The sequence below is a fragment of the Oryzias melastigma genome, linkage group LG7 (genome assembly GCF_002922805.2).
Source record: "Oryzias melastigma strain HK-1 linkage group LG7, ASM292280v2, whole genome shotgun sequence".
NCBI lineage: Eukaryota > Metazoa > Chordata > Actinopteri > Beloniformes > Adrianichthyidae > Oryzias > Oryzias melastigma.
Genome location: NC_050518.1, coordinates 32,503,724 through 32,527,849, shown reverse-complemented (window position 1 = coordinate 32,527,849; position 24,126 = coordinate 32,503,724). Strand labels below are relative to the sequence as shown.

General features: G+C 45.0%; 1 protein-coding gene across 1 annotated transcript in view; it reads right to left on the bottom strand.

Annotated features, from left to right (window-relative positions):
- plxna3 (plexin A3) overlaps positions 1-24,126 on the bottom strand; it is a 106,606-nt gene that overhangs the window by 25,907 nt on the left and 56,573 nt on the right. The window contains exons 7-13 of the mRNA XM_024263860.2: positions 17,049-17,189; positions 14,233-14,333; positions 11,719-11,842; positions 11,488-11,644; positions 11,315-11,414; positions 11,121-11,235; positions 4,359-4,559 (exon numbers count right to left, since the gene is read on the bottom strand). Of these exons, the coding sequence (XP_024119628.1) occupies positions 4,359-4,559; positions 11,121-11,235; positions 11,315-11,414; positions 11,488-11,644; positions 11,719-11,842; positions 14,233-14,333; positions 17,049-17,189 (939 nt within the window). The remainder of the gene's footprint in view (positions 1-4,358; positions 4,560-11,120; positions 11,236-11,314; positions 11,415-11,487; positions 11,645-11,718; positions 11,843-14,232; positions 14,334-17,048; positions 17,190-24,126) is intronic.

Sequence of the window (24,126 nt, the reverse complement as noted above, 5' to 3'; positions counted from 1 at the left end):
GTGTTTCCACACATCTGTAGAATGTCGACCAAAACAGAGACATCCATGAAGACGGGTTAGAGGGATTCACCGGCAGCGCTCGCACTCCAGGTTAGGCTGTCTAAATGAGCAGAAGTCAGCGCTAACGTGCACGTGTTGCAGTGAAGAATGTGATACGGCAGCAGCGATCTGCAGAGAGCTGCGTGTCTAATGCGCTGATTTTCCATTAAAGGCAGCCAGCTGAGCCCAACAGGGCAGCATCATAACTCATACAACACGTGCACACTCACATGCACGCTCGCACAGAGCCAGGATTTAAGGGGGAACAAAATGCTGCAGAAACTCTGCAAACGGTGACCGCAGTAACTCCACCGTTAAAACCCAAACACATCCTCCTCCTCCTCACCACTTTCTTCATCATCCGGCTGACAAATCAGCATCCAGGAACTCTGACTCAGCTCTGCTCAAACATCCTTTTCCACCAATATGATTTTCTGGCACTAATTCCAACCAGGAGAAGGATTGTAAACATGAAGCTGCTTTGTGTTCTCAGAAGTTCTGCTTCCAAACTTGTTCTGAAGGTCATGGAAGGTCATCTTCACTCTGTAACAGAGTGCAGAGAATGCAGGTTCTGTATGACGGTCGTCTCCATCCAAGCCTCCAACATTCAGGAGAAAACACTATTTTTCCTTCAGATTCAGTGTTTTCACAGGTGGTTTCTGTGAAGAACCACCAATAGGAGCAGGAGCTTCGGATTGGAGGAGCGGGAGTCTTGGTTTGGAGGAGCAGGAGTCTCGGTTTGGAGGAGCAGGAGTCTCGGTTTGGAGGAGCAGGAGCTTCGGTTTGGAGGAGCAGGAGCCTCTGTTTGGAGGAGCAGGAGCTTCGGTTTGGAGCAGGAGGAGTCTCGGTTTGGAGGAGCAGGAGTCTCGGTTCGGAGGAGTAGGAGCTTCGGTTTGGAGGAGCAGGAGTCTCAGTTTGGAGGGGCAGGAGGAGCAGGAGTCTCAGTTCGGGGGAGCAGGAGGAGCAGGAGTCTCGGTTTGGAGGAGCAGGAGCTTCGGTTTGGAGGAGCAGGAGTCCCAGTTTGGAGGAGCAGGAGCTTCGGTTTGGAGGAGCAGGAGTCTCGGTTTGGAGGAGCAGGAGCTTCGGTTTGGAGGAGCAGGAGTCTCGGTTTGGAGGAGCAGGAGCTTCGGTTTGGAGGAGCAGGAGTCTGGGTTTGGAGGAGCAGGAGCTTCGGTTTGGAGGAGCAGGAGTCTGGGTTTGGAGGAGCAGGAGTCCTGTGGTTCTGCTGAAGCTCTAAAAGCTTCATAAAAGCTTCCTGCTGCAGGCCTGAACGTGGGTCTGGAGAAAGCTCTGCTCCGTGGACCTGCTGCGTCTCTGAGCTTTTCTAAAGCCTCACTTGACTCCTTTGGCTCCAAGCCCTGCTGAGTGCTCCTGTGTAATTGTGTGATGTATGTTTTGTGTCACTCGGCTTGTTATTTGGAGTAATTCTCCGGGAAATACTTTCCCCGCTGGGACAATAAAGCTCAGTTTGACTCAAACTCCTTTTTCATCCTCTGCTCTTTCCCTCCTCGTCTTCCCGTCTGTTTCCTGCGTCCCACCTGTTGGGTTTGAACGTTCCTGCGTTGGTGAGCTCTGCTGGACTTTTGTGTGTGGTTCTGCTGTTACCATGGAAACCTCTATCCAGTCAGCGTGCAGCCACAGACGTCTGGCAACTGCAGCAGCACGTTCTGACCTTTCTGTTTCTTCAGGAGAGTTAATATACATTTGGGAGAAGATTCTGGAACCACAGTAACACAGACAGCATCCAGCAGACCAGCAGCGGACTCTGAAGGTCTCCTGGATCCAGGAAAGTTCAACAATTTCCCTCCTCTCGTCAAAAAAATCCTAGTGGGACGAGCGGGATTCTCGGAGGAGCAGCTGCAGATGAAGATGGAGTGAGATGACAAAGTGTGGGGGGGCTCAAAGACCGGCTCATTTCCCATCAACCATCAGTCCACATCAGCCTTTCATCCATCAAACTGCTCATCTCCTGATTGTGCATCAAGCTTGAGTCGAACAGACAGATGACAGCCGGACGTCATGTTTGCATGGGAGCATTCTCACTCATTCTGATCATAAACGGACCAAAAACAGGATCCAGATCAGAACCTTCAACCTGAACCTGAGACACGCGACTCCAAACCAAGTTCTGATCCCAACTGAGTTTACCGGAAGTGTCAGCTTCATCTTCTGAGGAAACATTCCTGTCATTTCTTTCAAGATATGCAAAGTTTTCTTTAAAAAAGTAAAATAAGTGAAAAATGTGATGAATTCCTGCAGGTTTTATAATGTGACTCTCTGCAGAATGAAAACAGATTTCATTGACATCAGAGTCAGGACCCTGGAGTCTGCAACCTGCAGCTCTGGAGCCTCCATAGTGGCTCTCTGGCTAAAGAAAAATAAATAATAGTATTCTTTTTATTTAGATGAATGAAGGTTATAAATGTGTGACTGAGGTGAATCACAGTAAAGATTTTTACATTCCTGAGGTAAAAGAGATCTAGAAAGAAAAACTTTGGTGAAAAGTTTGATCCTTTATGAGTTTAAAGCACAGATGATCCCGTTCTGTCCAGAGCCGCACTGGGACAAAAAGTCTTTTATTTTGAAAGGAAATCATACGAGCTTCTGTCAAATGTAAAACATAATTTCACTTTTTGAGAAAATAATAGTTTATTTTTATATTTTTGTTTTTGTTCAAGTCACAAAAGAAGCATAATTCATATTTATCGTTAAAAAAGATGAAATGCTCAGCAGTATCAAAATAAGACGTTCCAGCTCCTGTTTGGTTTTGTAGAAAACAAACCAAACGGCTCTTTTACTCTGAAAGGTTGCAGACTGCTGAGGTTTGACGGAGGTGTCAGGATTTGACATCCTCTGTGATCTTGATGGTTTATGGACAGATTATTCAACCAGCAGCAGATCCATCTGTGTGGTCTGAGAGGCTTTGAATGAGGATCTTTGGGAGGTTCTCCAGTATTCAGGAATGATCCATGAAAAGAGTCCAATCAAGTTCTTACACAGAACAAGAACATGAAAGAAGAGAGAATCCGATCCTTCCTTCAGCTGCTGCCAGAAACCCACAGATTTAGACAGTTTGTCCACAATCAGAACGTTTCACAGACACAACTTTTACCCAGTTGAACAAACCAATCCCTTAAACTCGTGTTTCCCGCGGGAGCGTTCCCTGAGAAGGTAAAACACTCATAAAGACCCCAGGAATTCTCAGAGTCTCGTGAGCGTGCTTCTTTTACTAAATGGACAATTTCCACGGGGAATTCAAACTTAATTACATACAGACGGACACCAGCCATCTGCACGCGTGTGTGTGCGTGTGTGTGCGCGTGTGTGCACGTGTGTGTGCATGTTTGTGTGCTCTCCTCAGGGCAGCGTCAAACGACAGGAAGACAGATGAAGGACAGGAAATGAGCGCGAGCAGACGGTCAACATTTGGAGAGTGTGTGTCTGTGTTTGCATGTGCGTGTTTGTTGTTGTTATGCAGGACTGAAAATGGAGAGTGTCATCCAAGCAAAGGACAATAATCCATCTGCATCAGCTCCGTGCAGTTTACACACGTCTACGCGAGCGGCGAGGATCCAGTCGGGGTCAAGGCTGCGAGCATCATCTCAATGAGGTTCCTCTCAGACTGCAGCAGCGTGTGAGAGCGAACGTGTTTCCTTTGGCTACAGCTGGTAATGACAGCTCCAGCAGGAAAGTCAGAACGCATCTCTGTCCTAAAATGTTTTAGATCTGAGGCTCCAGCCGCTTTTCTCCCTCACAATCTGCTAACGGTTGAAAAGTGACAGTACAATGTTTAAGCGTCATCGGCGACGCCTCAGGGCTTAAAGGGTGAAGATGAATTGTTAATAGAGAATTAATCATTATTTTTAGAACATAATTGCATTTTTACTTTATTTTTTCAATATTTTAAAATAAATTCCTTCAGTACTTATTCCACTATTCATGGCGTTCACCATCTCGTCTGAATCTACAGTTCCAAACTCCAACGCTCTGGAAATTACCCAGAAGTCCCCACAAAAACCAGCGAGCATCGATGCTACGTAGGCTATGAAGATAGCATGACACTAATGCGCTCAGTGATTAGATTGTTGCACTTTTCAAACATAAAAACTTGGACATTTCAAACTGTACGCCTGTGTTTTGTTTGTTAGCTGCTCCAGGAAACAGAAAACTCTCTAGATCTGCATCTCTGGAGATTCAGATAAATATTTTTAGATTCATTATTTGAAAAATTGAAACATAATCCAGAAATAAATGCTGAAATCCCCGTCAGGTTCATGAGCGAGTGCGGTCAGAGATGCATGCTGGGTAGCCGGTCTCACCGAGGTGTTCTGGCACTGGATGCAGGAGGAGTTGAAGCGCACGGCGGGGATGCGCTGGACCTTCCCCTGGATGCTGAACACGCACTCGTAGTTCTTCTGGCCCGACTGCGGCTGGGGGAGGTTCCGAGCGCGCAGCGTGATGGGGCGCACCATCCCGGCCGGGACCAGGATGTCCGTGTTGGGGAGGATCTGAGGACAACCCTGGAACCACAGACAGAGGGGGGGGCTGTGAAAACAGAGGAAAGCTCTTCTCCGAGAGGAACTACAAGACAAAAAGACGTTTTCCTCTTTCCTGATTCTTCATCAGAAGTTCTTCCTGATGTTGATATCCAGAACGACCTGAGACGATCCTCTCCTCCCCCTTATGAAATGGTCCACCTTTCTGGTTCTGACCCAGAAACATGCTCTGACTAAAACTGTGTTCTCATTTGACCGGACCCCCGTTAGGACCCCCCCGTCCCCCTCTCAGGCTCCGACTGCGCCTCGGAGTGGGAAAACCGTCATTAACGAGCATCACAACAGTAATTAATTGCATTATGACTGATTGGAGGCCATTAGCTCCGCAGGAGGCGGACCGAAGCGCAGCGGACGCCATCAGAGACGGTGGGGTGTGTGCACGTGTGTGTGCACGTGTGTGTGTTTGGGATAAAGGCCGAGTGTGCAGCAAACAGACTCCATGTTTATCCATCCCATCATGTCTGTGCTGGTCTGTGTGGGACTGTGGGGGGGTCACATGGCCTCGCACCCCCACACCCCCCACACACCCCCCCACACCCCCATCTCCACCTCGTCCTCCTGGATTCTCATTTACAGTAATTCTGACCTTTCAGAGAGCCGCCCGTCAGGCATGGAGGATCACTGTCGTCATGGTTACCGTTTCAAACACGTCCTCCGACACTTTCCCTCCCAGCTCCAGGAAAGAGTGACAATAGAAAACCAATTTGACTGATAAATGTTTGGTTTCTGCCTGACAGATTTGTTTACTTGTTGAAATTCCGAACTGAAACTGAACTCTGGATCAGCAGGAACTCAAAGACGAGGAACGTTTCAGCCGTTACGAAGCGGATGTCTGTCAAACACATCCAGTCACTAACATCAGCGTTTGCTGTTTCTCTCCTGGACACGTTAGCGGCCCTCGTGCGCTAACGTGCACTATGCTTTCCAACCAGGATTCAAACAATCAATCCAGAACAAAGATGTTTTTAATCCAGCTGCCAATGAGCCTGACAACAAATATCCAACCAGCGAATAGTTTCATCTGAACGGAGGAGTGGACACGATCATCAGGCGACCTTTACCCAATGACAGTGACCTTACCTGCCCTTCCAGGTGGATATGGACATTCTGGGAGTGAAACACAGTGAAACCTCCAGGGAGATATTTTAAAATCATGAAAAAAACCTGGTGAGCCCCTAAAGAAGAAACGCTGGTTCACATTTTTTCTATGGGCGTGCTGCGGGTGACAGGTTTAAGTGAGAACTTAACAAACACTCAAGGGTAAGTAAGGATGAAGCAGGTGAGATGGAGGCGTGTCCTACTGCTTCTCATTCTTCTTGACCCCCAAACTCTGATCACTACACAGGAAGTCTGATAGAAATGAGGACATCAGAGTGTAGTTTGTGTGGACGTCTTAAAGACACTCTTTTTATTTTCTTTTTGGTTACTTCGGGTAAAAATCAGAGAAAACTACTCTGATGTATCGCGTGTTTACATGATTTAAAATCTATTTATTATTTTGAATTAGGTAGCCTATATTAGAACAGGTAAAGATTACCTGTAGAAGTGATGGTGTCACTTTTTATAGCGAAGGTGTTGAAGGGTTAAGTTTCTTCCTGAAGCAGATTTTTCTGGTTTCTTTATTTTATCTTCTGTGAGTAACGAAAAGAAAACTGCGTCTCCATGGCAACTGCCCTTTATTTAAATATCAGCAGCATGTAAATGAGTTCACTGACTAATGGTTATTGAGTGCAGCATTTGGTGCTTCATCAGTGAAGTTTTGTTTATTTCTGTTTTACCAAAGGCGTGAACTTTCTGAACATTATCTCCATGATATCATTTGTTGTCTCTGGTATTTCCAGTGAACGTTCCTCTCGGATGTTCGTGCTGCTCTGATGTTTGACTGAACTCAACTCTTTATGTTGGCTCACAGCCGTCATGTATGAAGATTAAACGGCTCCAAAACACCATCAGAGATGCGTGATTCTTCTTTTCTCAATGTGGCCGATCCAGACCCACATAGAACGTGACTTTATTCTACAGTCTGAACTGTGACTGTAGAAGAAATACTGTTTCTTGGCTTCATTTTTTTAAATGAAGATGAAAACCCTTAAAATAGAGGTTTGGGGACCCCTTTCAGTTGTGACCAGGACTGCTGCAGTTCCAGGAGCCTCCTGGATTAAAGTGTTGGGCTGCAGCCTCAAAGATCCATGAACAGAGCTTCCACGGAGGAGAAGAGTTATGAGTGGAGCTGCCGCTGTCACAGCAAAGATGAATGAAGGCAAAGGCCGCCGCTGCCGCCTCTCTGGGCTGACAGTGTTTTTATCTCTCAGCTGTGGAGGAATCGATCATCGGGGCAGCTTCTCTTTGTCGACGTCCCTCGTTAACTCCCCGACGGATGAAAAACAGACCCTCCCTCTGTGACAGACTCCAACCTGTCTGAATAAAGGTCAAATGAAAAAATAATGAAACCTCCTCTTTCTCTCCTCTCTCCCTCTCAGCTCCCTCTCTCTTCTCCACCTAATTGCCTGGTAATTAACATTAATTGCTGTGATTGGACACTTTGGTGTCAATTAAGTGGCTATTCATCTACCATTGACTAATTAGCCGAGCAGAGTCTGTAACCGCTGTTGCACAGTGACACTCAGCAGCAATCGCATCAGCATCCGAGCAGCTGGATGCTGGCTCCTCATCCTCAGCGGGTTTCATCTGTCGCCAGGGGCAACCAGACAGGCAGACCTCGACCTTCTGCAGGAGCTTCATCTGTAGATGAGTACTACCAAGGCAAAGCTCTGATCTGCTCTGCACCAGCAAAGACTTTTGCACATTTTTTTGCAGTAGGGATAGGCTCCAGCAACCCCATGACCTTGAAAGGTCAAGATAACAAACATCTGAGGCATCTTTAACACTCTTTAACTTTTCACCTGTTAACACGATAGTTCCAGTAGATTGTGAAGGAGAAAAGCAGCTCAAAGTTACAGTAAATCAGAGAACATAAAGACCAAAGCTCCGGTGTTTAAAGGGTTAAAGACGACTTGGCATCTTCAGCACTGAATCAGCAGCAACAGTGATTGTTGCAGCAATTCTGCAGAAAAAGAAGCACCACCTGCTCCACAAACAGCAAAGAACTAATAGAGACTTGTGGAGTTTGCAGACCTTCGACCTTCAGGCTGCATAAAGTCCAGCAACAAACATCAGACGTGGTGTTTGTTGTAAATAAGACAACAAACACCACGTCTGATGTTTGTTGTCCTATTTACAGTTTAGATCAGGGGGTCAAACTCCATCAAACAGGGGGCCAAAATCCAAAACACACCTCAGGTCGTGGGCCGAACTGGATAAACATTTATTGAACTCTAAAACTACATTTTTTACTTTTTAACATAATTATGAACTAGATATTTACCATTACCTGTGATACTGCTAGTGTGAATGCTGTAAGCTGAATTTGGCTGCTAAAGATGCTGAAATTGATAGCTGAAAACGCTGAAGCTAATCGCTGAAAACGCTGAAGCTCATAACCCGCTAAAATATTACATAAATGCCAAATTATTCTAAAGCACAAAAAACAGCCAAAACAGCCAAAACAGCTAGCATGTAGCTGAAATATTAGCTAAACTCCAAAACAGCCTAAAAAATCTTAGTAAATGCTAAAATAGTCCAAAAAGCTGCAGAATGACAATTTTCAAAGCTGTAAAACTGTAACTTTTTAACATAATTATGAATAATAAAAAGGCAGGAATATTATTCCAGAATAAATCAACTTAAACCTTAAATAACTTTCAATATTTTACTCTCCATAAAGATATATTTTATGTAGATAACATCGGGTCATTAATAACAATAAAATAAAATGATCTGGAGGGCCGGATCCGGCCCCCGGGCCTGACTTTGACACACTGGTTTAGATGAACACATATATTTCCCATCAGCCCCATCCGGACGGATGCAGGCCGAGTTCTGCTCGTCCCTCAGTTCTGTCCTCATAAAATCCCATCAGTCACGGAGTCCTTGAACGCATCGGCGAGGACAGATTTAAACGTACGAGTCTTTCTGCCCTTGGCTGTTGACCTGCAGCTTTACTGCTGTTTACTCGAGCGTGTAATGACAGCGCGGCAGCGGCTCTGACCTCCACCGCCGCTCCTTCCTGCAGAAACCGCCGCGAGCTGCTCCGCGTGGAGACGACGATCCACTCCGAGTGAATGGACTGTTCGACTGAAAGGACTGGTGAATAATGCATGATCTGATGGGCAGTTATCATACATTTAGGACTAATCAACACGGGGAACAAAGAGCTTTCAGGATGGAGGTTCAGTAACGTTTTAATCGAGGAGAGCAGAATTCACTCAGTCCACCTGTAAGTGACTCTTTTGAGGTTCTAGAACATTGATGACCCGAGCCCGGTTCCTAATGTTTTACACTTTAGACAGAAGATTAGAATAAAAAAGGAAAAGGTGGAATAGAGGTACTTGTGAAAGAAAAAAATCTATTTCTAAAACGAGACGTTCGTCTGGAAGGAAATAAGGTCATTTTTAAAGAGTCAGAGGAAATCACGATTCCTCAGGAGGATAAACGTTGGCATAAGGACCACTAGACAGATGAAAGGACTTTACAATTGGGGAGGTACAGCTTATGAAACTGTTGTTTTCCTTATTTAAGCTAAAACTCCAGCTTCCTTCAATACAAGCGTTATTTTTATCATATTGTTCTACCGGCGGCGTACTGTCAGGCAAAGTCTTCAGTGAAGGCCTAGAATTATCTGAGAGGAAGTGTCTAAATCACAGAGAAAATGTTTATATATATATATATATATATATATATATATATATTTGTCCAAAACATATTTTGGATCTGTTCTGCAGTTTCGCCCCTAGACAGTTTTTTTCCACATGAAAGTTTCCAACCAATCAGATTTTAGCTCTCATGTGTTGCTCGTTCATGACAGTCTGCCTCACACAGTCAGTGCTTCCATCCTCACTTCTGGTCTTTGCGGCGGCTTTCCATAAAAACACTGCTGATTAAACCATAGACATATATGGATCAAACACGTGGATTCAACCAATCAGAGTCTCTGCAGCTTCATGAGGACGAAGACGACATAATCGCCTCTGATTGGACGGCTTGAACTGGCGCTACCAAAGCTAACTTCTTCTGTTCTTCAGGCCGTCGCTGCTCTAGATTTGGTTTGAATTATTCGCTGTTTTACAGTTAACAATAATAGAAGGCGAAGAATTTGATTTAGCTGCTGATTTATTGCGTAAGCCGTTGTTAAGATGGACTTTTCCGGAAAAATCGGACATCTTCAAAAAAAGACCACAGACCCCGAAACTAGCGATCCTCTCAGCAGGAAAAGGATTTATACACCATAACTTTTTGGATCATTTTATCGCGATTTAACTCCTACCTGACGCTCCGTCTTCATCAGACACGTTCTCCAGAGACGACTCTGATGAAGACGGAACGTCTCCGTCGAAACACGTCAGCTATGATTAAATGCCGTCTGATAACAAAAGAAGAAAAATCTATAAAGTTATGAATACTACAGACACTATGAACTTTACCGCATTGATTTGTGCACCACTTTCAGCGTCCCAGCAGCTCTGTCTGGACAGGTAATGGAGTTTGTGATGAAGAGCAACAAAGGAGCCAGAATGAGAACCTCCACGCCGCCACTGAACGCACCACAGCTGCTCCGAAGGCATTCTTTAAATTTGAGTTTATTCGATTTCTATGGTGGCTTAAAATGACCTCGGTCGAACAAGTCGCTGCACATTAAGAGTTCAAAGAGCAATAAAAAGTTAAAAACAGATAAAGCTACAGATGAATGACATGGTGTTGGTCTGCAGCAGCTCACGACTGTACAGCAGCTTCATCTTCACTCGATATCGTTTCCCAGAGAAAAAACGGTTTCAAGACCAAGAAAACGTCGTGTTTATCTCCCTCATGGACCCCCAGAGAGTTCAGGAGCTCCAGAGAAACTTCCTGCAATCATCCAGAGAACTCCGGAGCGCTCTGATCCATCGACTGTCAGACGGCGTTTTACTGGGAAATCTCTGGACTTCCTTCACGGATGGAGTTCCTCTTTACATAAGTTGGATTTGTTGTAAATAAAAAAGTTTCTTTCAAGTTTAATGAGTTTTAACTTGTTCTCTGATGTTTTTTTTCTTTCATCGCAGTGGGAGGAGACGCACACTTTGTTTAAAATAGTAAATGTATTCTATTTAAATCAGGTAACTCCAGGCCTTGAGGGCCACATTCCTGCAGATTGGCTGGACACACCTGAACCAGGTAATCAGTCATGAGTAAGACTTGGATATCTGGAACTCCCTGAGGTCTATCCCTGATTGAAATGATCCGTTTATGATGGAATCGCTCCATGTTCATGTATACCAGGACGGTGTTAGAAACATAAAACGGTTCATATGAGCGAGGATGGTTTGGCTCTGAAATGCTGCTCTTCATAGAACTGATCACAAACATGCTGCAGGTACGGCGTTCACGGTCACCGTGGCGTGTCATCGTCTGTGAGGCTACACATCTACAAACCTCCATGTTGCTGACCCGCCCCTCCTGGAAGGAGCAGTCCTGCAGGTTGTTGGTGCAGATGTGGCGATATTTGCACCAGTGGCAGGGAAACGCACTGCTGACGCAGGTCGTACACCTGATGGAGAGGGAGAGATGTGATTGGCTGGAGCTCGTACTCGGCGCGGGTGGGGATGGCGGGGTGGGGGCGGACTCACGAGCTGAGCACGGAGCAGTTGTAGTAGACGATGGTGGTGGAGATGAACTGAAGTCCGGTCTCTTTGGAGCGCAGGCTCAGCTGCACCGCCCTCTTCTCCTCTGAGGAAGGACAGGTGACAGTCAGCATCAGCACCAACCAACCAACCGGACGGATGGGGGCGGGGCCTCTCACCGTGGGTGTGCGCGTCTGACGGGAGGTCTCTGAGGGACGGCGACGTGCACTTCACCTGACCTCTGGACAGCACCTCTCCGGGGGTTTCGGTCAGGTCCTCGAACACGCAGGACACGCCCCCCGACAGCGCCGGGACGTTCTGCACTTTGACAGACAGCTGGACACACAGCAGGAACGTCAGCAGAGCCTCAACCTGGAGCGTGTGCGTGTGCGCGTGCACGTGTACTCCACCTGCGTCGGCGGGGACGTGACGGACATGTTGCTCGGGCTGACGGAGATGTGCACGCACTGGTCCAGGCGCGTGTTGAAGTGCTGAGGCTCCTCCCACCGGCTGCACGCCTCCTTTCTGGAGCACCTGCAAGGGTCAAAGGTCACGCGTGAACAGGAAGACCCGCTGAGGATCCAGATGATCTGAAAGGATGATCAGATCTCCCACTCGTGAATGTTTGTGTGAATGTTTCACACTGAAGTGATTCGGTTTCTCTCGTTTGTTTTTCTTCAGGACCATCAAACCTCGATCACGCTTCAGCATGTCTGCAGTCTTGGTTTCATAACGTTCAGCCTGTTAAGGACATTATCGCCTGTATGTTTGGTGTTTATACATCTTTTAGATTCTTAAGATTTTACGCAATGTATGCAATTTTTCAACCCCAGTCAAATGAATGGGGATTTTTTCCAATTTATGTAATTAAAAACATTCAACCAGTTCAGGAAATTCATGTTTTTACTTTTAATTTTGTACAATTTCGCACAATTATTGAAGCTTGATAAAATTTTACACAATTTTTGCGTTTTTTTTCCTCCCCACAAAATTCCTCACATTTTTTTGTGCTCTTTGAAACCTGTACTTAAAGTGAAACCTTTGCAATATTAGAATAAAATGTATTAAATATTAGTATTAAAATGTTCAGCATGTTAAGCGAATCGATGCTACTGAGGTTTAAAGGGATAATTTAGAGTTTAGCTCATATTTTAGCTACACGCTAACACATTTGGATAATTTAGCTTTAAATAAGGTTTTGGGGCTAATTCTGAGTTGAGCTAGTATTTTAGCAGCATACTATCTTTTTATCTCTTTTTTTTGGCTAATTTGGCACCTACTAAAGATATCTGGGCTTTTTAAGGGTTAAGCTAACATTTTCATTTTAGCGAAATGCTCACTTCTTTTTGGCCTCTACTGAAGATTTGGGATCATTCTGAATTCATTCTTTTTATGCATTCATTTCTTTTTTAAAACACTCAACGGAGTCTTTGTGCACTTTCTGCTTTAGCAAATAGCTTTAGCATTTTCAGTAAAAAGCTGCAGCATTTCAGCGACCACACTCAGGGAAAAGCAATCACACTATCACAGGTAATGCATCTTCTCTTAATGCTCTAAAATGTTTTTTACTCACATCAGTTTGTGTTTTATCCCGTAAATTTCCACATTTTTCTCTTGAGAAAGTAACATCATTTTTAAGTTTAATTTCCAGATTTACAGTTTTTATTCTGACATCAAAGGTTTCATTTGATGCTTTCTTTTTCTTTGTAAATAATCTTTAAGTAAGACGTCATAGTATTCTAGGACAGTCTTTTGTCTTCCTCCATGTTTTTATTCATTACACTGGTTTACGTTTATGATTGTATTTTTTATTTCTCCTGGTCAACAATTATATTTGATTGAATTAATAATTGTTTGATTGGCGTATTTATTCAGTAATTGAATTTTCTCTTTAATTGCAAATGACAAGCTGATTATTTTTGCTCCCTTTTAAAAGCATTCTCCCTGCAGGACGCGATCCGTGTACATTTATTTCTGCGACATGACATGTTGTTTCCTCGGTGGGGCCGCTCTGAATGTGATTAATGGCAGAATTAATTAAGAGCGGGGAGCGGTGAGCGATGCAGTTATCGGTGGCGTGCAGGTGGAGTCGGACAGGCGGAGGTGAGGCGAGTCTGCGGAGAACAGCAGCTCTGACATATGTAGCTCGGCACACGACGCAGCCGCCTGCAGTAATGATCTGTTTACTTCTAATCAACAGCAGATGGACAGAAAGCGGCAGGAGGAGGAGGACAGATGAAACAGTTCATGTTTCTGTGAGGAGATTTTGTTTTTAGCCTGATATGGAAAACTCTGAATCCAGGTTAGAACAAGGTGAGTTTCCGTCACTCAGACGTCCTCCGTCCAGCTGGAACGCGCCTCATCTCTGCAGTCAGATTGTCATGCGGGAAGATTCTTGGATCCGTCCCTGACGTGAAGCTGAGAGACTGATGTTCCCACAAAGACTTCCCGCTGAAACGTCTCTGGAAGCTTCAAAGAAACAAAAGCTGTCTTTGAGTTTGTTTCCTTTGAGTTCAGAAATCCGCCGGCAGCCAGGGGCTTTTACTTTGAAGGGCCAGTGGAGTGAAGGAACTCCAAAGAGGAACTTCCTCCACCTGCCAGGATGCTGAACATCAAACCTCCTGATGAGTGTGTTTGTGTGAGGAGCATTTATAGAAGGCTTAATGATGCCTCACAGGAGTCACACAAACACACTTCCATTAGCCGCTGCACATCCACATTCCTGCCGTCCTGCTGCTGCAGCCGAGCCGCTCCGGATCCGTCATCGGGATAAATGTCAGAGGACCCAACAGGGGAGAGTAGGAGCTTGACTGTGTTCTGCTAACACTCACAGGATGAACACGAGGCCGCTCTCAGAGAGAATCTGATTATGTTTGTGCTCATGTGAACGTGAAGCACCTGAGGCGACCTGCGGCGAGTCTTACTTGTTGAAGAGGACACACCATCCGCAGTGCGGGTCTCCTGACCCCAGACAGCCGGAGCAGGTCCTGTACTGGTCGCAGCTCTCCACCGGCAGCTTGCTCACCTGGAAACCACACAAACACGTTCAGCTAACGAGCCCGGCTCCAAAAAACGCAGCGACTGCTCCGACCGCCGCCGCCACGCCGCCTGCTGCCGGAGCCGAGCCCGACTCCAGCAGCTTTTCAAGATGAATGCGCTCTCTGTCAGGAGGGAATCAAGTTTAATGTCATTCATTAACAGATGAAATCATGCAGTTGATCGACGACAGCCTCCGCTGAGACATTTACTGCAGTTTAAATGGGAAAACAAACAAAAAACTCTTTGAAGTCCTTCTAAGATCATATTTAAATTAAAAAAATGTGACTATGACGTTTTTAACCAAAATCCCACAACCTGAATGACTTATAAAGCCATTTATCATGTTGATCTGAAGAATTTGTTTCCAAAATCTCCTCTGAGGGGGCGTGGCTTTTGGAGCTCCGCCCCTGATCCCCCTCGTCTGATTCTGATACTCAACCACACAAGGGGCCAAAATCCAAAACACACCTTGTGTTCGGCCCGCGACGTAACGTGTGTTTGTGATGAATGATAAATGATTCCAGAATAAATCAACTTAAACCTTAAATAACTTTCAATATTTTACTCTCCAAAAAAATATCTTTTGTCAAAATTATACAAGTTAGAAATGAGCTCAAGATAACATCGGGTCATTAGTGACAATAAAATAAAAGGGAGGGCCGGATAGAATTACCCGGAGGGCCGGATCCGGCCCCCGGGCCGTGACTTTGACACATGTACATTAACATAAATCTTCACCGCTGCTACATAAAAACATCCATCAATCTGGGTAAGGTCCAGCCGTATGGTTCTGATCCGGATGTCAGCTGACGAGGAAGTGAAGATCTTCATGGACGTCGTCGTGACGCTCAAACACAAAAACGTTTTAATTGTAACACGATCAACATAATTCCAGCAGATTGTGAAGGCTCGACTGTCTAAAGACTGAAGGGTTTTCTTCCACAGACAGAAGGTGAAATCCCACACAATCCTTTCCCACAAGTCCTTGCAGCAGGGAGACGGTAAACAGGGCAGAACTGTGTCATTCATGAGATCACGCATGAATACTCCGGTTGTGTCTCACAGACAGCTCTGTCTCCTCTCTGACCTCATTATCTGCTTTTCCCTGAAGAGACATTGCCGCCTTTTTTCTTTAACCAACCTTCGCCAACAAACCAGCTGACTCGGCACTTCTCATTCCAACACGTTCTCACGACGATCTGCTGACTCAAATTAATCCTGCGGATGAGGTTGATCCGCCGGCTCTCTGATAACATGTAAACGAGGGTGATGATGCAGCGATGAAGAGCACATCACTGTTTGTGAAAACAGCAAACGCTCTCCTTCTGTGTTAACCTGAAGCTACAGTAACAGAAACGTTTCCTTTAACGAGTGATGTCTAGAATTACAGACAAATTCAGCACCGTAGAAGGAAGAAATGTTCTTCAGTTTAAGAGATTTATTTAAGATGCTTCACTTATTCATGCAGATTTTTAAAAAACGTTTCTTTTTTGTCTGATGGTTTTTTTTACGTCATAGATTCACATCACACTCAGAAGCGCTGTGAAGCGGAGTGAGCGGAATCCGCTTCATCTCCAGTTCAAACCATTTTTCCTCGACGGTCGACAGGTGCTTCTGCTCAACTGTGGTTATTTGAAGCTTTTATTACCATCATCTCTTCATTAATTGTGTTTTCAGATACACAACCCCCCCCCACTCCGTAGTCCACCCACTATGGTGATGTGTGGGTTGTGATTGTGTGTTCATTTTCATCTGTAAACTCTGTTTAAATACAAAAACATGATCGGGGTATTTTATTGTGAAAAATTGGTTATATTTTGAAAATTGTGTGTCTTGGACTTACTTCCTGCCAATTGACAGAATTTTTGCTCGTGGAAAAAATAGACCAGATGGTGAAACGATCACTGATGGTGCTAGCTGGCCGCGGAGGACCGCCTCGGAGGACCGCCGCGGAGGACCGCCGCGGAGGACCGCCGCGGAGGACCGCCGCGGAGGACCGCCTCGCTCCACGTCAGCCGTGACGCTAACAATAGGTCAATAATGGAAGCGGACCAGAAGGAGTCTGGATGGAAGTTTTGTAAAGAACCATAACTGATTCAGCTGAGCGGAGACACTTTCCAGAACGTTTCGTTCTTAAGCTTCGTTCACACCGGGCTCAGAAACGGGAGTTCAAACAACCACATGAAAGGTTCATATAAACCATGTAAACACGTCTAACCTCATGTGTACAAAACCCTCACAGTCATGTCTCACACCGTCTTTTAGGCTCCACATACAAAACCTGCAGCTATTGAACTCATGTGGAAGTTAAACAAGTTGAACCAATCAGGAATCAGGAAGTGGGATTTGGTAGTGAACGGTTTGAAAACTGGAAATCTATGACACAAGTCTTTCATTTATCAGAATGAAGCTGTGAAAGAAAAAGTCTTCCAACATTTTATACAAGTACATGCTCTAGTACTGAGTACTGACAGTCCAGTGTGAACACCGAATGATAAAAGTACATTCAAGAACGTCTGTTTAGCCGCTTCAGCTGTGAGGGCCTTTCAATGACTCAGTGATTTACCGGATCATTGAGGTCCGCAGACAGAAACCTCGTCTGTAGAGTCAGCGCTGTGCTGAGGTACCACAGCGCCCTCTAAGCCCCGCCTCCTTCCTTCAGAGTTCAAGCGTCACCAACATTCTGATTCAGCGGGTTTACCTGTCTGTCGCTCAGCAGGTAGATGTACTGGTGGTCCGGACTGAACACCATGTCTCTCAGGATCGGCTTCCCCTCCACCACTGGCACCGTCTCGTACAGCAAGGCATTCTGGGTTGGGGGCGGGATTCCGTCCACACGGATCTGAAACAGACACAATATGTTAGCCTGATGCTAACAGGTGCAGAACCGCCTTAAATGCTGCACCTGGAAGCACAGCAGTCATGTTCAGCCACCGACGACGGACTCATCCATGACTTTTCTACAGTCAATTAAACCAACAGCCAGCTCTGTGACGGATGTATTATTAGAAGATAGTGAACCAATCAGGTCTGTGAGAACCTCTGTAGAACACGCCTCCATCTTCTGTTCTAACATTCAGACAAACCTGCAGGTGTCAAGGCTGCAGTTCTTCAAATGACCACTAGAGTCATCCTCTTCTTCTATGTTCTACCACCTTAGAATACTGGGTTCTGATTTCACAGTTCTTTAATCATGTCATCTCATATGCAGAAGGCAGTAGTGATAAAATCCTACAAAAACGGATTTCTAAAAGAAACATTTTCCATGAAACCGGTCAGTCGTACTTTAATTTAAACTTGAATCATAACTGCTCAAAAATATCTTCACTTCTGTTCAGCATTGTTTGGAAGAAAATAACTATTCTGTTTCAAATATGACAATTTCCTCCTCAAAAAAGACAAACGCTGGAACCAACATCTGCCTCTGCACCACAGAGATCTCCCAAACAACACCGGCTCCATCCAGGCAGACACGGGCGGGAATAACCGGATTATAATCCATGGAGAGGACAGGGAGGATGATGGGAAAAGGGAGAGTGTGTGATGTTAAACACCGCTGACTGATGAAGAGCCTAACGCTCAAAAAATGAAGAGCGACGGAAATAAGATTCCCCAAATCTCCCCAAACCCCCTCCCCCACCTGACCCAGAAAAACACCATGAGGGGGAAGAGGAGGGGAAGAAACGCAGGAAAGGAGGAAGGAAAAGAAAGTAAAAAGAGGAATAAAAGACAACAGGAAAAAATCTGAAGAGCAAAAAATGAAAACTGGAAAAAAAGAACAAAAAGAAAAAGAGAAAGATGTGGAGCGAAGGATGAAGGAGGAGTGTGTGTATTTCCCTCCGTGTGTTAATTAGCTGTCTGCTCGTTAAGAAGCTTGGCTTAATTAGAGCTGACGAGCTTCACACACTCAAACACCAGCACACACACGCAGATGAAGGGAGGAGACGTTTAAGTAGGACACTGCAGCAGACGGCAAAGACGCACACTCACATGCGCGCTCACATGCACGCTCACATGCACACACAGCAGTAAGAGTGAACGTGAAGACTGCTGTGTGAAATGTCGGGTATTTCTCCACAGATCGGATCATCTCTGCTCAAACGGAGCTTTATTCTCAGGAAGAGAAAGAAAAGCTCAGCAGAATTCCTGAGCAGCAGACGAGTGAGACCAGAGTGTGGAAGCTGATGGGAGGGGGGCGGGGTCTGGAGCAATACAGGAAGTGACCTCTGACCTCCCAAATGGGGTTCAAACCCTCAACTCCTGCTTTGTTCTGAGATAATCTACATGTTCCTGTTCTGAGAGTAAAGCAGAGAAGATCTCCTCTGGTGGGTTTAAAGCTGCGTTCTAGCGCTCAGCAGATCGATCCAAAATATGGACAGTATTGATCTCAAGGTGATATTGGATCGATACCGGCCCGCAGAAATCGATATTTACACTCTTGTTTAAACTTTTCTATATCAGTAAAAGGATCCATCTGAGCCTCAACTCTCTCAACTGTCAGCAGGAATTGTTCATCCTATCCCTCTAAATGAAGAGATACTTTTCACCTGTTACATTTATTCTTATATCATAGTGTCTGTTGACTGTTTTGTATTCACTTCTTCACTTTTTATTTAATTTCAAGAAGTTTTTATTGTAATAAACTGTTTTCCATTAATTGAAAATATTGTCTTAAGTGTTTTTAAGTTTATGAAGTAATTTAAAAAAGAGAAACTTACAACAAAAACATTCACGGTGGTTAAAGAAATTGAGATTTTGAGCTTCATCCCCCAGATCTATGAAAAACATCAATATTGGTATCGATATTGAATAGAATTGAATAGATTGCCCTTATTGTCACTGTACCCGTTACCATTACATGCAGGTCCAGCTCACTTCGATGAGGACAGAGGTGTTGTGATGACTGCAGACCCACAACAGTACCTGGAGGTGTTCAGCTCCACTGGATTATGTATGCACCTTTGGTTGGGATTCGTTTGAGTTGATTCATTGGTTTTGCTCTGACTTTCATGTGGAGCTGTACCTGAGGTGACCTAAAGATGGTGCCAAACAGAGAAGATCTCCAGGAGGGTCCTGCCACCACCTGGACTCTATGGGGAGGGAATGGGATTTCTGTTTGGTTTGTTAAGATTTTCGGTCTCGTTTCCCCTCATTGTATCATTGGTACTTTAAGGTGTGTGCTAATGGCAGGTCAGTTCTTTGAGTTCTTTCCTAATTTTCGACTTACTTTAAGCTTGTTAAGTTGAATTCTTTTATGGGCCCCAAAAATGTTTGTTCAGTTGGATTTTGTTGGACATTAAAAATGGTTTATTTTTGGAGTAAACACCTGCGCTCTCGGTGGTGATCGCCTGGTCCATCACAGGTATACAACACACGTGAATAAATAGGAATAAAACCAAAAAGAACTCCTTCCTTCAAGGATAAATGTGCAGAAGGAGGATCAACAAATGTTTAGGAAATAAGGTGAAGAAATAAAGTGAGCAGAAACGAGCAGATGCAACAGTCACAGAGGAATGTCGGTATTGACATCGGGGATATTGACCCGATTGGATCAGTATCGGATCAATACCCACATTCACCCAGCTCTAATGGTTTCCCCCTGATGGTCGTCTGACTTTGGCGGATGGGAACGTTCTCCTGACCTCTGCTCCTCCGGAGAACCGTCGTCTCTGCTCACTTGCAGATGAACTCTGGTGCGGTTTGAGAGAAGAACCAAAAGGAGGAGGAGTGACGTTTCCACAGCATGAATCTGAAGAAGCGAGGATCCTGAAACAGTCAGCGTGGACCTCAGCAGCTTCTTCAAACATGAGGGTCAGACGAGCAGCAGGACTGTAGCTGCTCTCCTGGTGGTTCTGCTCGTTTTGGGCTCGAACCAGCAGCTGTTGGATCGGCGTGATTTTTCCAGATGGTTTGTTCTGCTTTAGCCTCTCCTGAGAGTGTCGTGTGTCAAAGCAAACTGGATGAAGGGGGGGGGCATCATGGGCATTCCACCGGAGCCCCAAAGTGAGAGCAGCCCCGGGTGGCGTCCTGGGAGGACAAACACCAGCGTTTGTGTTGGCGTGCGCTGACAGACGTGCTCGCTCTGTCCAGTCAGACCTCACAGTCTCACTAACAACAGGATCCTGTGACAAAAACAAACTCCAACATCCAAATCCCGTCTGGTTTTCATGTCCTGCAGCAGCTGTTTGGACCGGGGAGTCAGGGACGGTTCTGAGTCTGCAGAGGGAATCACACTCACAACCGCTCTCTGAAACCACGGGCGTGAGAGGTTGATGGAAAACAGGTTCTGCTCAGCTGGTCGGATACCACGGGAAACCGGAGAGTCCAGCACGCACAGCGGACACATGCACGCAGCTGCCCCAAATTCCTCTGTAAGGAAACACCTCCATGTGTGTGTGTGTGTGTGTGTGTGTGCACCATATCTATATCTTTAAGTTCCAGTCAGCTGGTGAGAGTAAAAGCTGCTTCATTCTTGGCAAGACGCGTCTTGTGCGGGCGTCTGTTTCCCCATTTCAGAGTTCACGGTGAACTCCTTCAGGGAGGATGCTCCTGTTGCTGCACACGTCACCTGAGGCTTCAGGTCTGACTCTGAAGGCCCAGGTAGAGCTGAGGTTTAGAGGTTTAGCAGCCACATGCTAAAGCAGCAGCATGCTAATCCAGTAACATGCTAAGGTAGCAACATGCCAATCTAGCTACATGCTAATCCAGCAACATGCTAACAATATGCTAACCCAGCAACATGCTAATCCAGTAACATGTTAATCCAGCAACATGCTAACAACATGCTAATTCAACATCATGCAAATTCAGCATCATGCTAACCCAGCATCATGCTAACAACATGCTAACCCAGCATCATGCTAGCAACATGCTAACAACATGCTAACCCAGCAACATGCTAGCAACGTGCTAAAATCATGCTAACCCATCAACATGCTAGCAACATGCTAAAATCATGCTAACCCATCAACATGCTAGCAACATGCTAAAATCATGCTAACCCAGCATCATGCTAGCAACATGCTAACATCATGCTAACCCAGCATCATGCTAACCCATCCTCTATGAGTCCAGCTGCTTCTTATGATAGATATTTGAGTTCCATCCATTTGTGAATCAGTTCTGCTCAGTTCGCTGCACACGCTCACAATCAAGTTACAGATTGATTCTTATCGAATGACCTTAAATCACACAGGCCGTTGAGAGCCCAGAAAATGTTATTTCAGCTGAATTTAGAAAGAACATAAAAAAATGAAGCATTTTTTTTCTCAGAGAACAATAAATTCAAGTAAATCTCCTCACTTCTGGAGCCATAAAACCGAATGAAACTCTCTGCCTGCTGTCCAGTGCTCTTATAGATCCATCAGTCTGATGAATTCATGCTGTTTATCATTCTTTCTTGGAGCTCAGCTGCTGTGCAGACAGACGTGAGTGAAACGAAAATAATTAGGACTTTAATGTTAGAACCTCTGATGATGCTACAGCTCTGCTAAAATATTAGCATGACGTTAGCTTCAGTTTGACAACAACCTCCGGCTGGTTCACTTTTAGGAAGAATTTACAACCTTCTCTTAAGTTTTAGTGGGGCAGCGTTTCACATTTCAGAAGCTGGAACACGTCTAACACAGACGTAAAGATTAAAGGAATTAAAAATTAAAGGAGTTACAGTTTGAATCTCATTTCTTAATCTGCTCCAACTCTGGGAAATAGTGTTAATATGACAAGAGTTAATCGCATGAAAGGAAACACAACAAGTTTTAAAGCTGTTTTTAGACATTTAGAAAATCAAAAAAACAGTTACAAACAGTTTGTAGCTCTAACTAGTTTTTACTCATCAAACAGGAATATAAAATCATAGTTATGGACATGTAACAGAATCTTTTGGTCCCTTTGAGGCTCCTGTAGCCGTGAGTTTGTGTGTTTTATTGTGAAGGAGCCTGTTGTGTCGACCTAATAGTGTCTGTTAACAAACTCGTTCAGCTCTCATTCCATCTGTCTGCTTCCCCGTGTCATTCACAAACACATTAGAGGAGCTGAAACTTAACGCCTGCACACGCACACACATGCACACATGCACACACACAGGACCCGGCCCGTTAGCATGTTCTTCTCGGGTTTCGTCCAGCTGCTGCTGCTCTGTTCTGACTAATGTGGACAAATTTGAAAATGATGTTTTCCTTCACGTTTCCTTTGAAAGGCGAGCAGCTGGAGCGCCAGTCCGAGTCCGGAGCGCCGGGACTGCCCTCTCCTTCCTGAACAGAGCCAGAACTTAAAGTCTTTCACATTAAAACCGTTTCTGAGCTCCATCCTGTATCCGAACAGTAAACCGTTTCTGTACATCAGCTCCTATAAACTCTATTTGGGTTTTAAAAAACTATTTTCCTTTAATGGGATGTTTTCTGTTTTTTAAAAGTCAGACTTTTAAACATCGGATCTCAGAAGATCCCATCATTGTTGGAGTTCACCTCCGGACAGAAGCTGCTTCACGTGAAGTTCTCTCTCTTAACTCATCTCTGGTGGTAAATAACTCTATGATGGATCATTTTTACAAACAAATAATAAACATTCCAAACTTTTATTTTCTAAATTCTTCTAAAAACTTTTCATTAGATTTTTCACTGAACAGAAAAAAACAAACAGGAATACTGAATTTATATCACTTATCACCCAGCGGGAGTGAAGTCTGTCCTTCCTATGGGATTTTTTTTCACATTTTAATCCATATTTTTAGTTTTTTTTTTTCTCCAAAAGTCCCACCGCCATTATCTTTTGATCTTTTGTGAAATCGTTCTCATTCGTCTTTTATTTATGATGCTGTTTCAGTCAAAATAAAAAAACCTGAGTGATTTTCTAGGACATAGTTTCTGCAGAGCGGCAGGAGTTCATTAGAAATGTGTCTCTGAGTTGTGGGGGAGACCACTGCCACAGAGTAAGCCTGCTCTCATTTCCCATCATCCCTTTGTACACATGTTCTCCTGCAGGCTTACAGCCCCTCACACCCCCCACCCATCACTATCGGTGGAACAAAAACAAGCAGCAACATCGTTTCTGTCCAGCCGTCCGGTTCTGATCCAGATTCCAGCTCAGACCAGGACAACAAAGACGTTCATGGATCTGTTTGTCTGAAAGCCAGTACTCCTCCCGGACCGGACCGCTCCGTTTTCACAGAGCGGTCCAGTCCAGTTAACTCTGGTGGGTGTGAGTCATGTTTTAACAATAGAACAGAACGGTCACATGACCCGGCTCTGATCACATGACCCTCTCATATCTGAACAAACTTTAAGACATTCTCGATTTCCTGAGTGACGATGTGTAACACGGACGATCTGATGTCCTTAAGCGATGATGATGATATGAGATCATTAGAAGACCAGATTTACATGCAGGTTCCTGCCTGAGACGGCGTCACTTCCTGCATGAATTCACCTTCATGCTTTATGTTTTATAGAAACGCAGCAGACTGAAGCCTACGGGGGGGGCGGAGCTTCATGCAGGACAGGCGCCGTTTGCAGAGCAGCGACGCGTCCTTCATTCTGTAGACGTTCCCACGTTAGCAACGCTAACGCTACAACCGCCACGTTCACAAAGAACCGGCCGCAGACGCTTTCAAAGAAGCAGGAAGTGATGGCGTTTGCAACCTCAACGGGACAATGGACCTCCATGTGGAGCAGCGCTTCTCCTAATTGCATTTCCATAGTTAATTTGTAGATATTTGCTCGGCGGCGGTTATCCTGTTTGGTGTGGATGTGATGATAAAAGGACAGCGGCGCTCTTTCAGA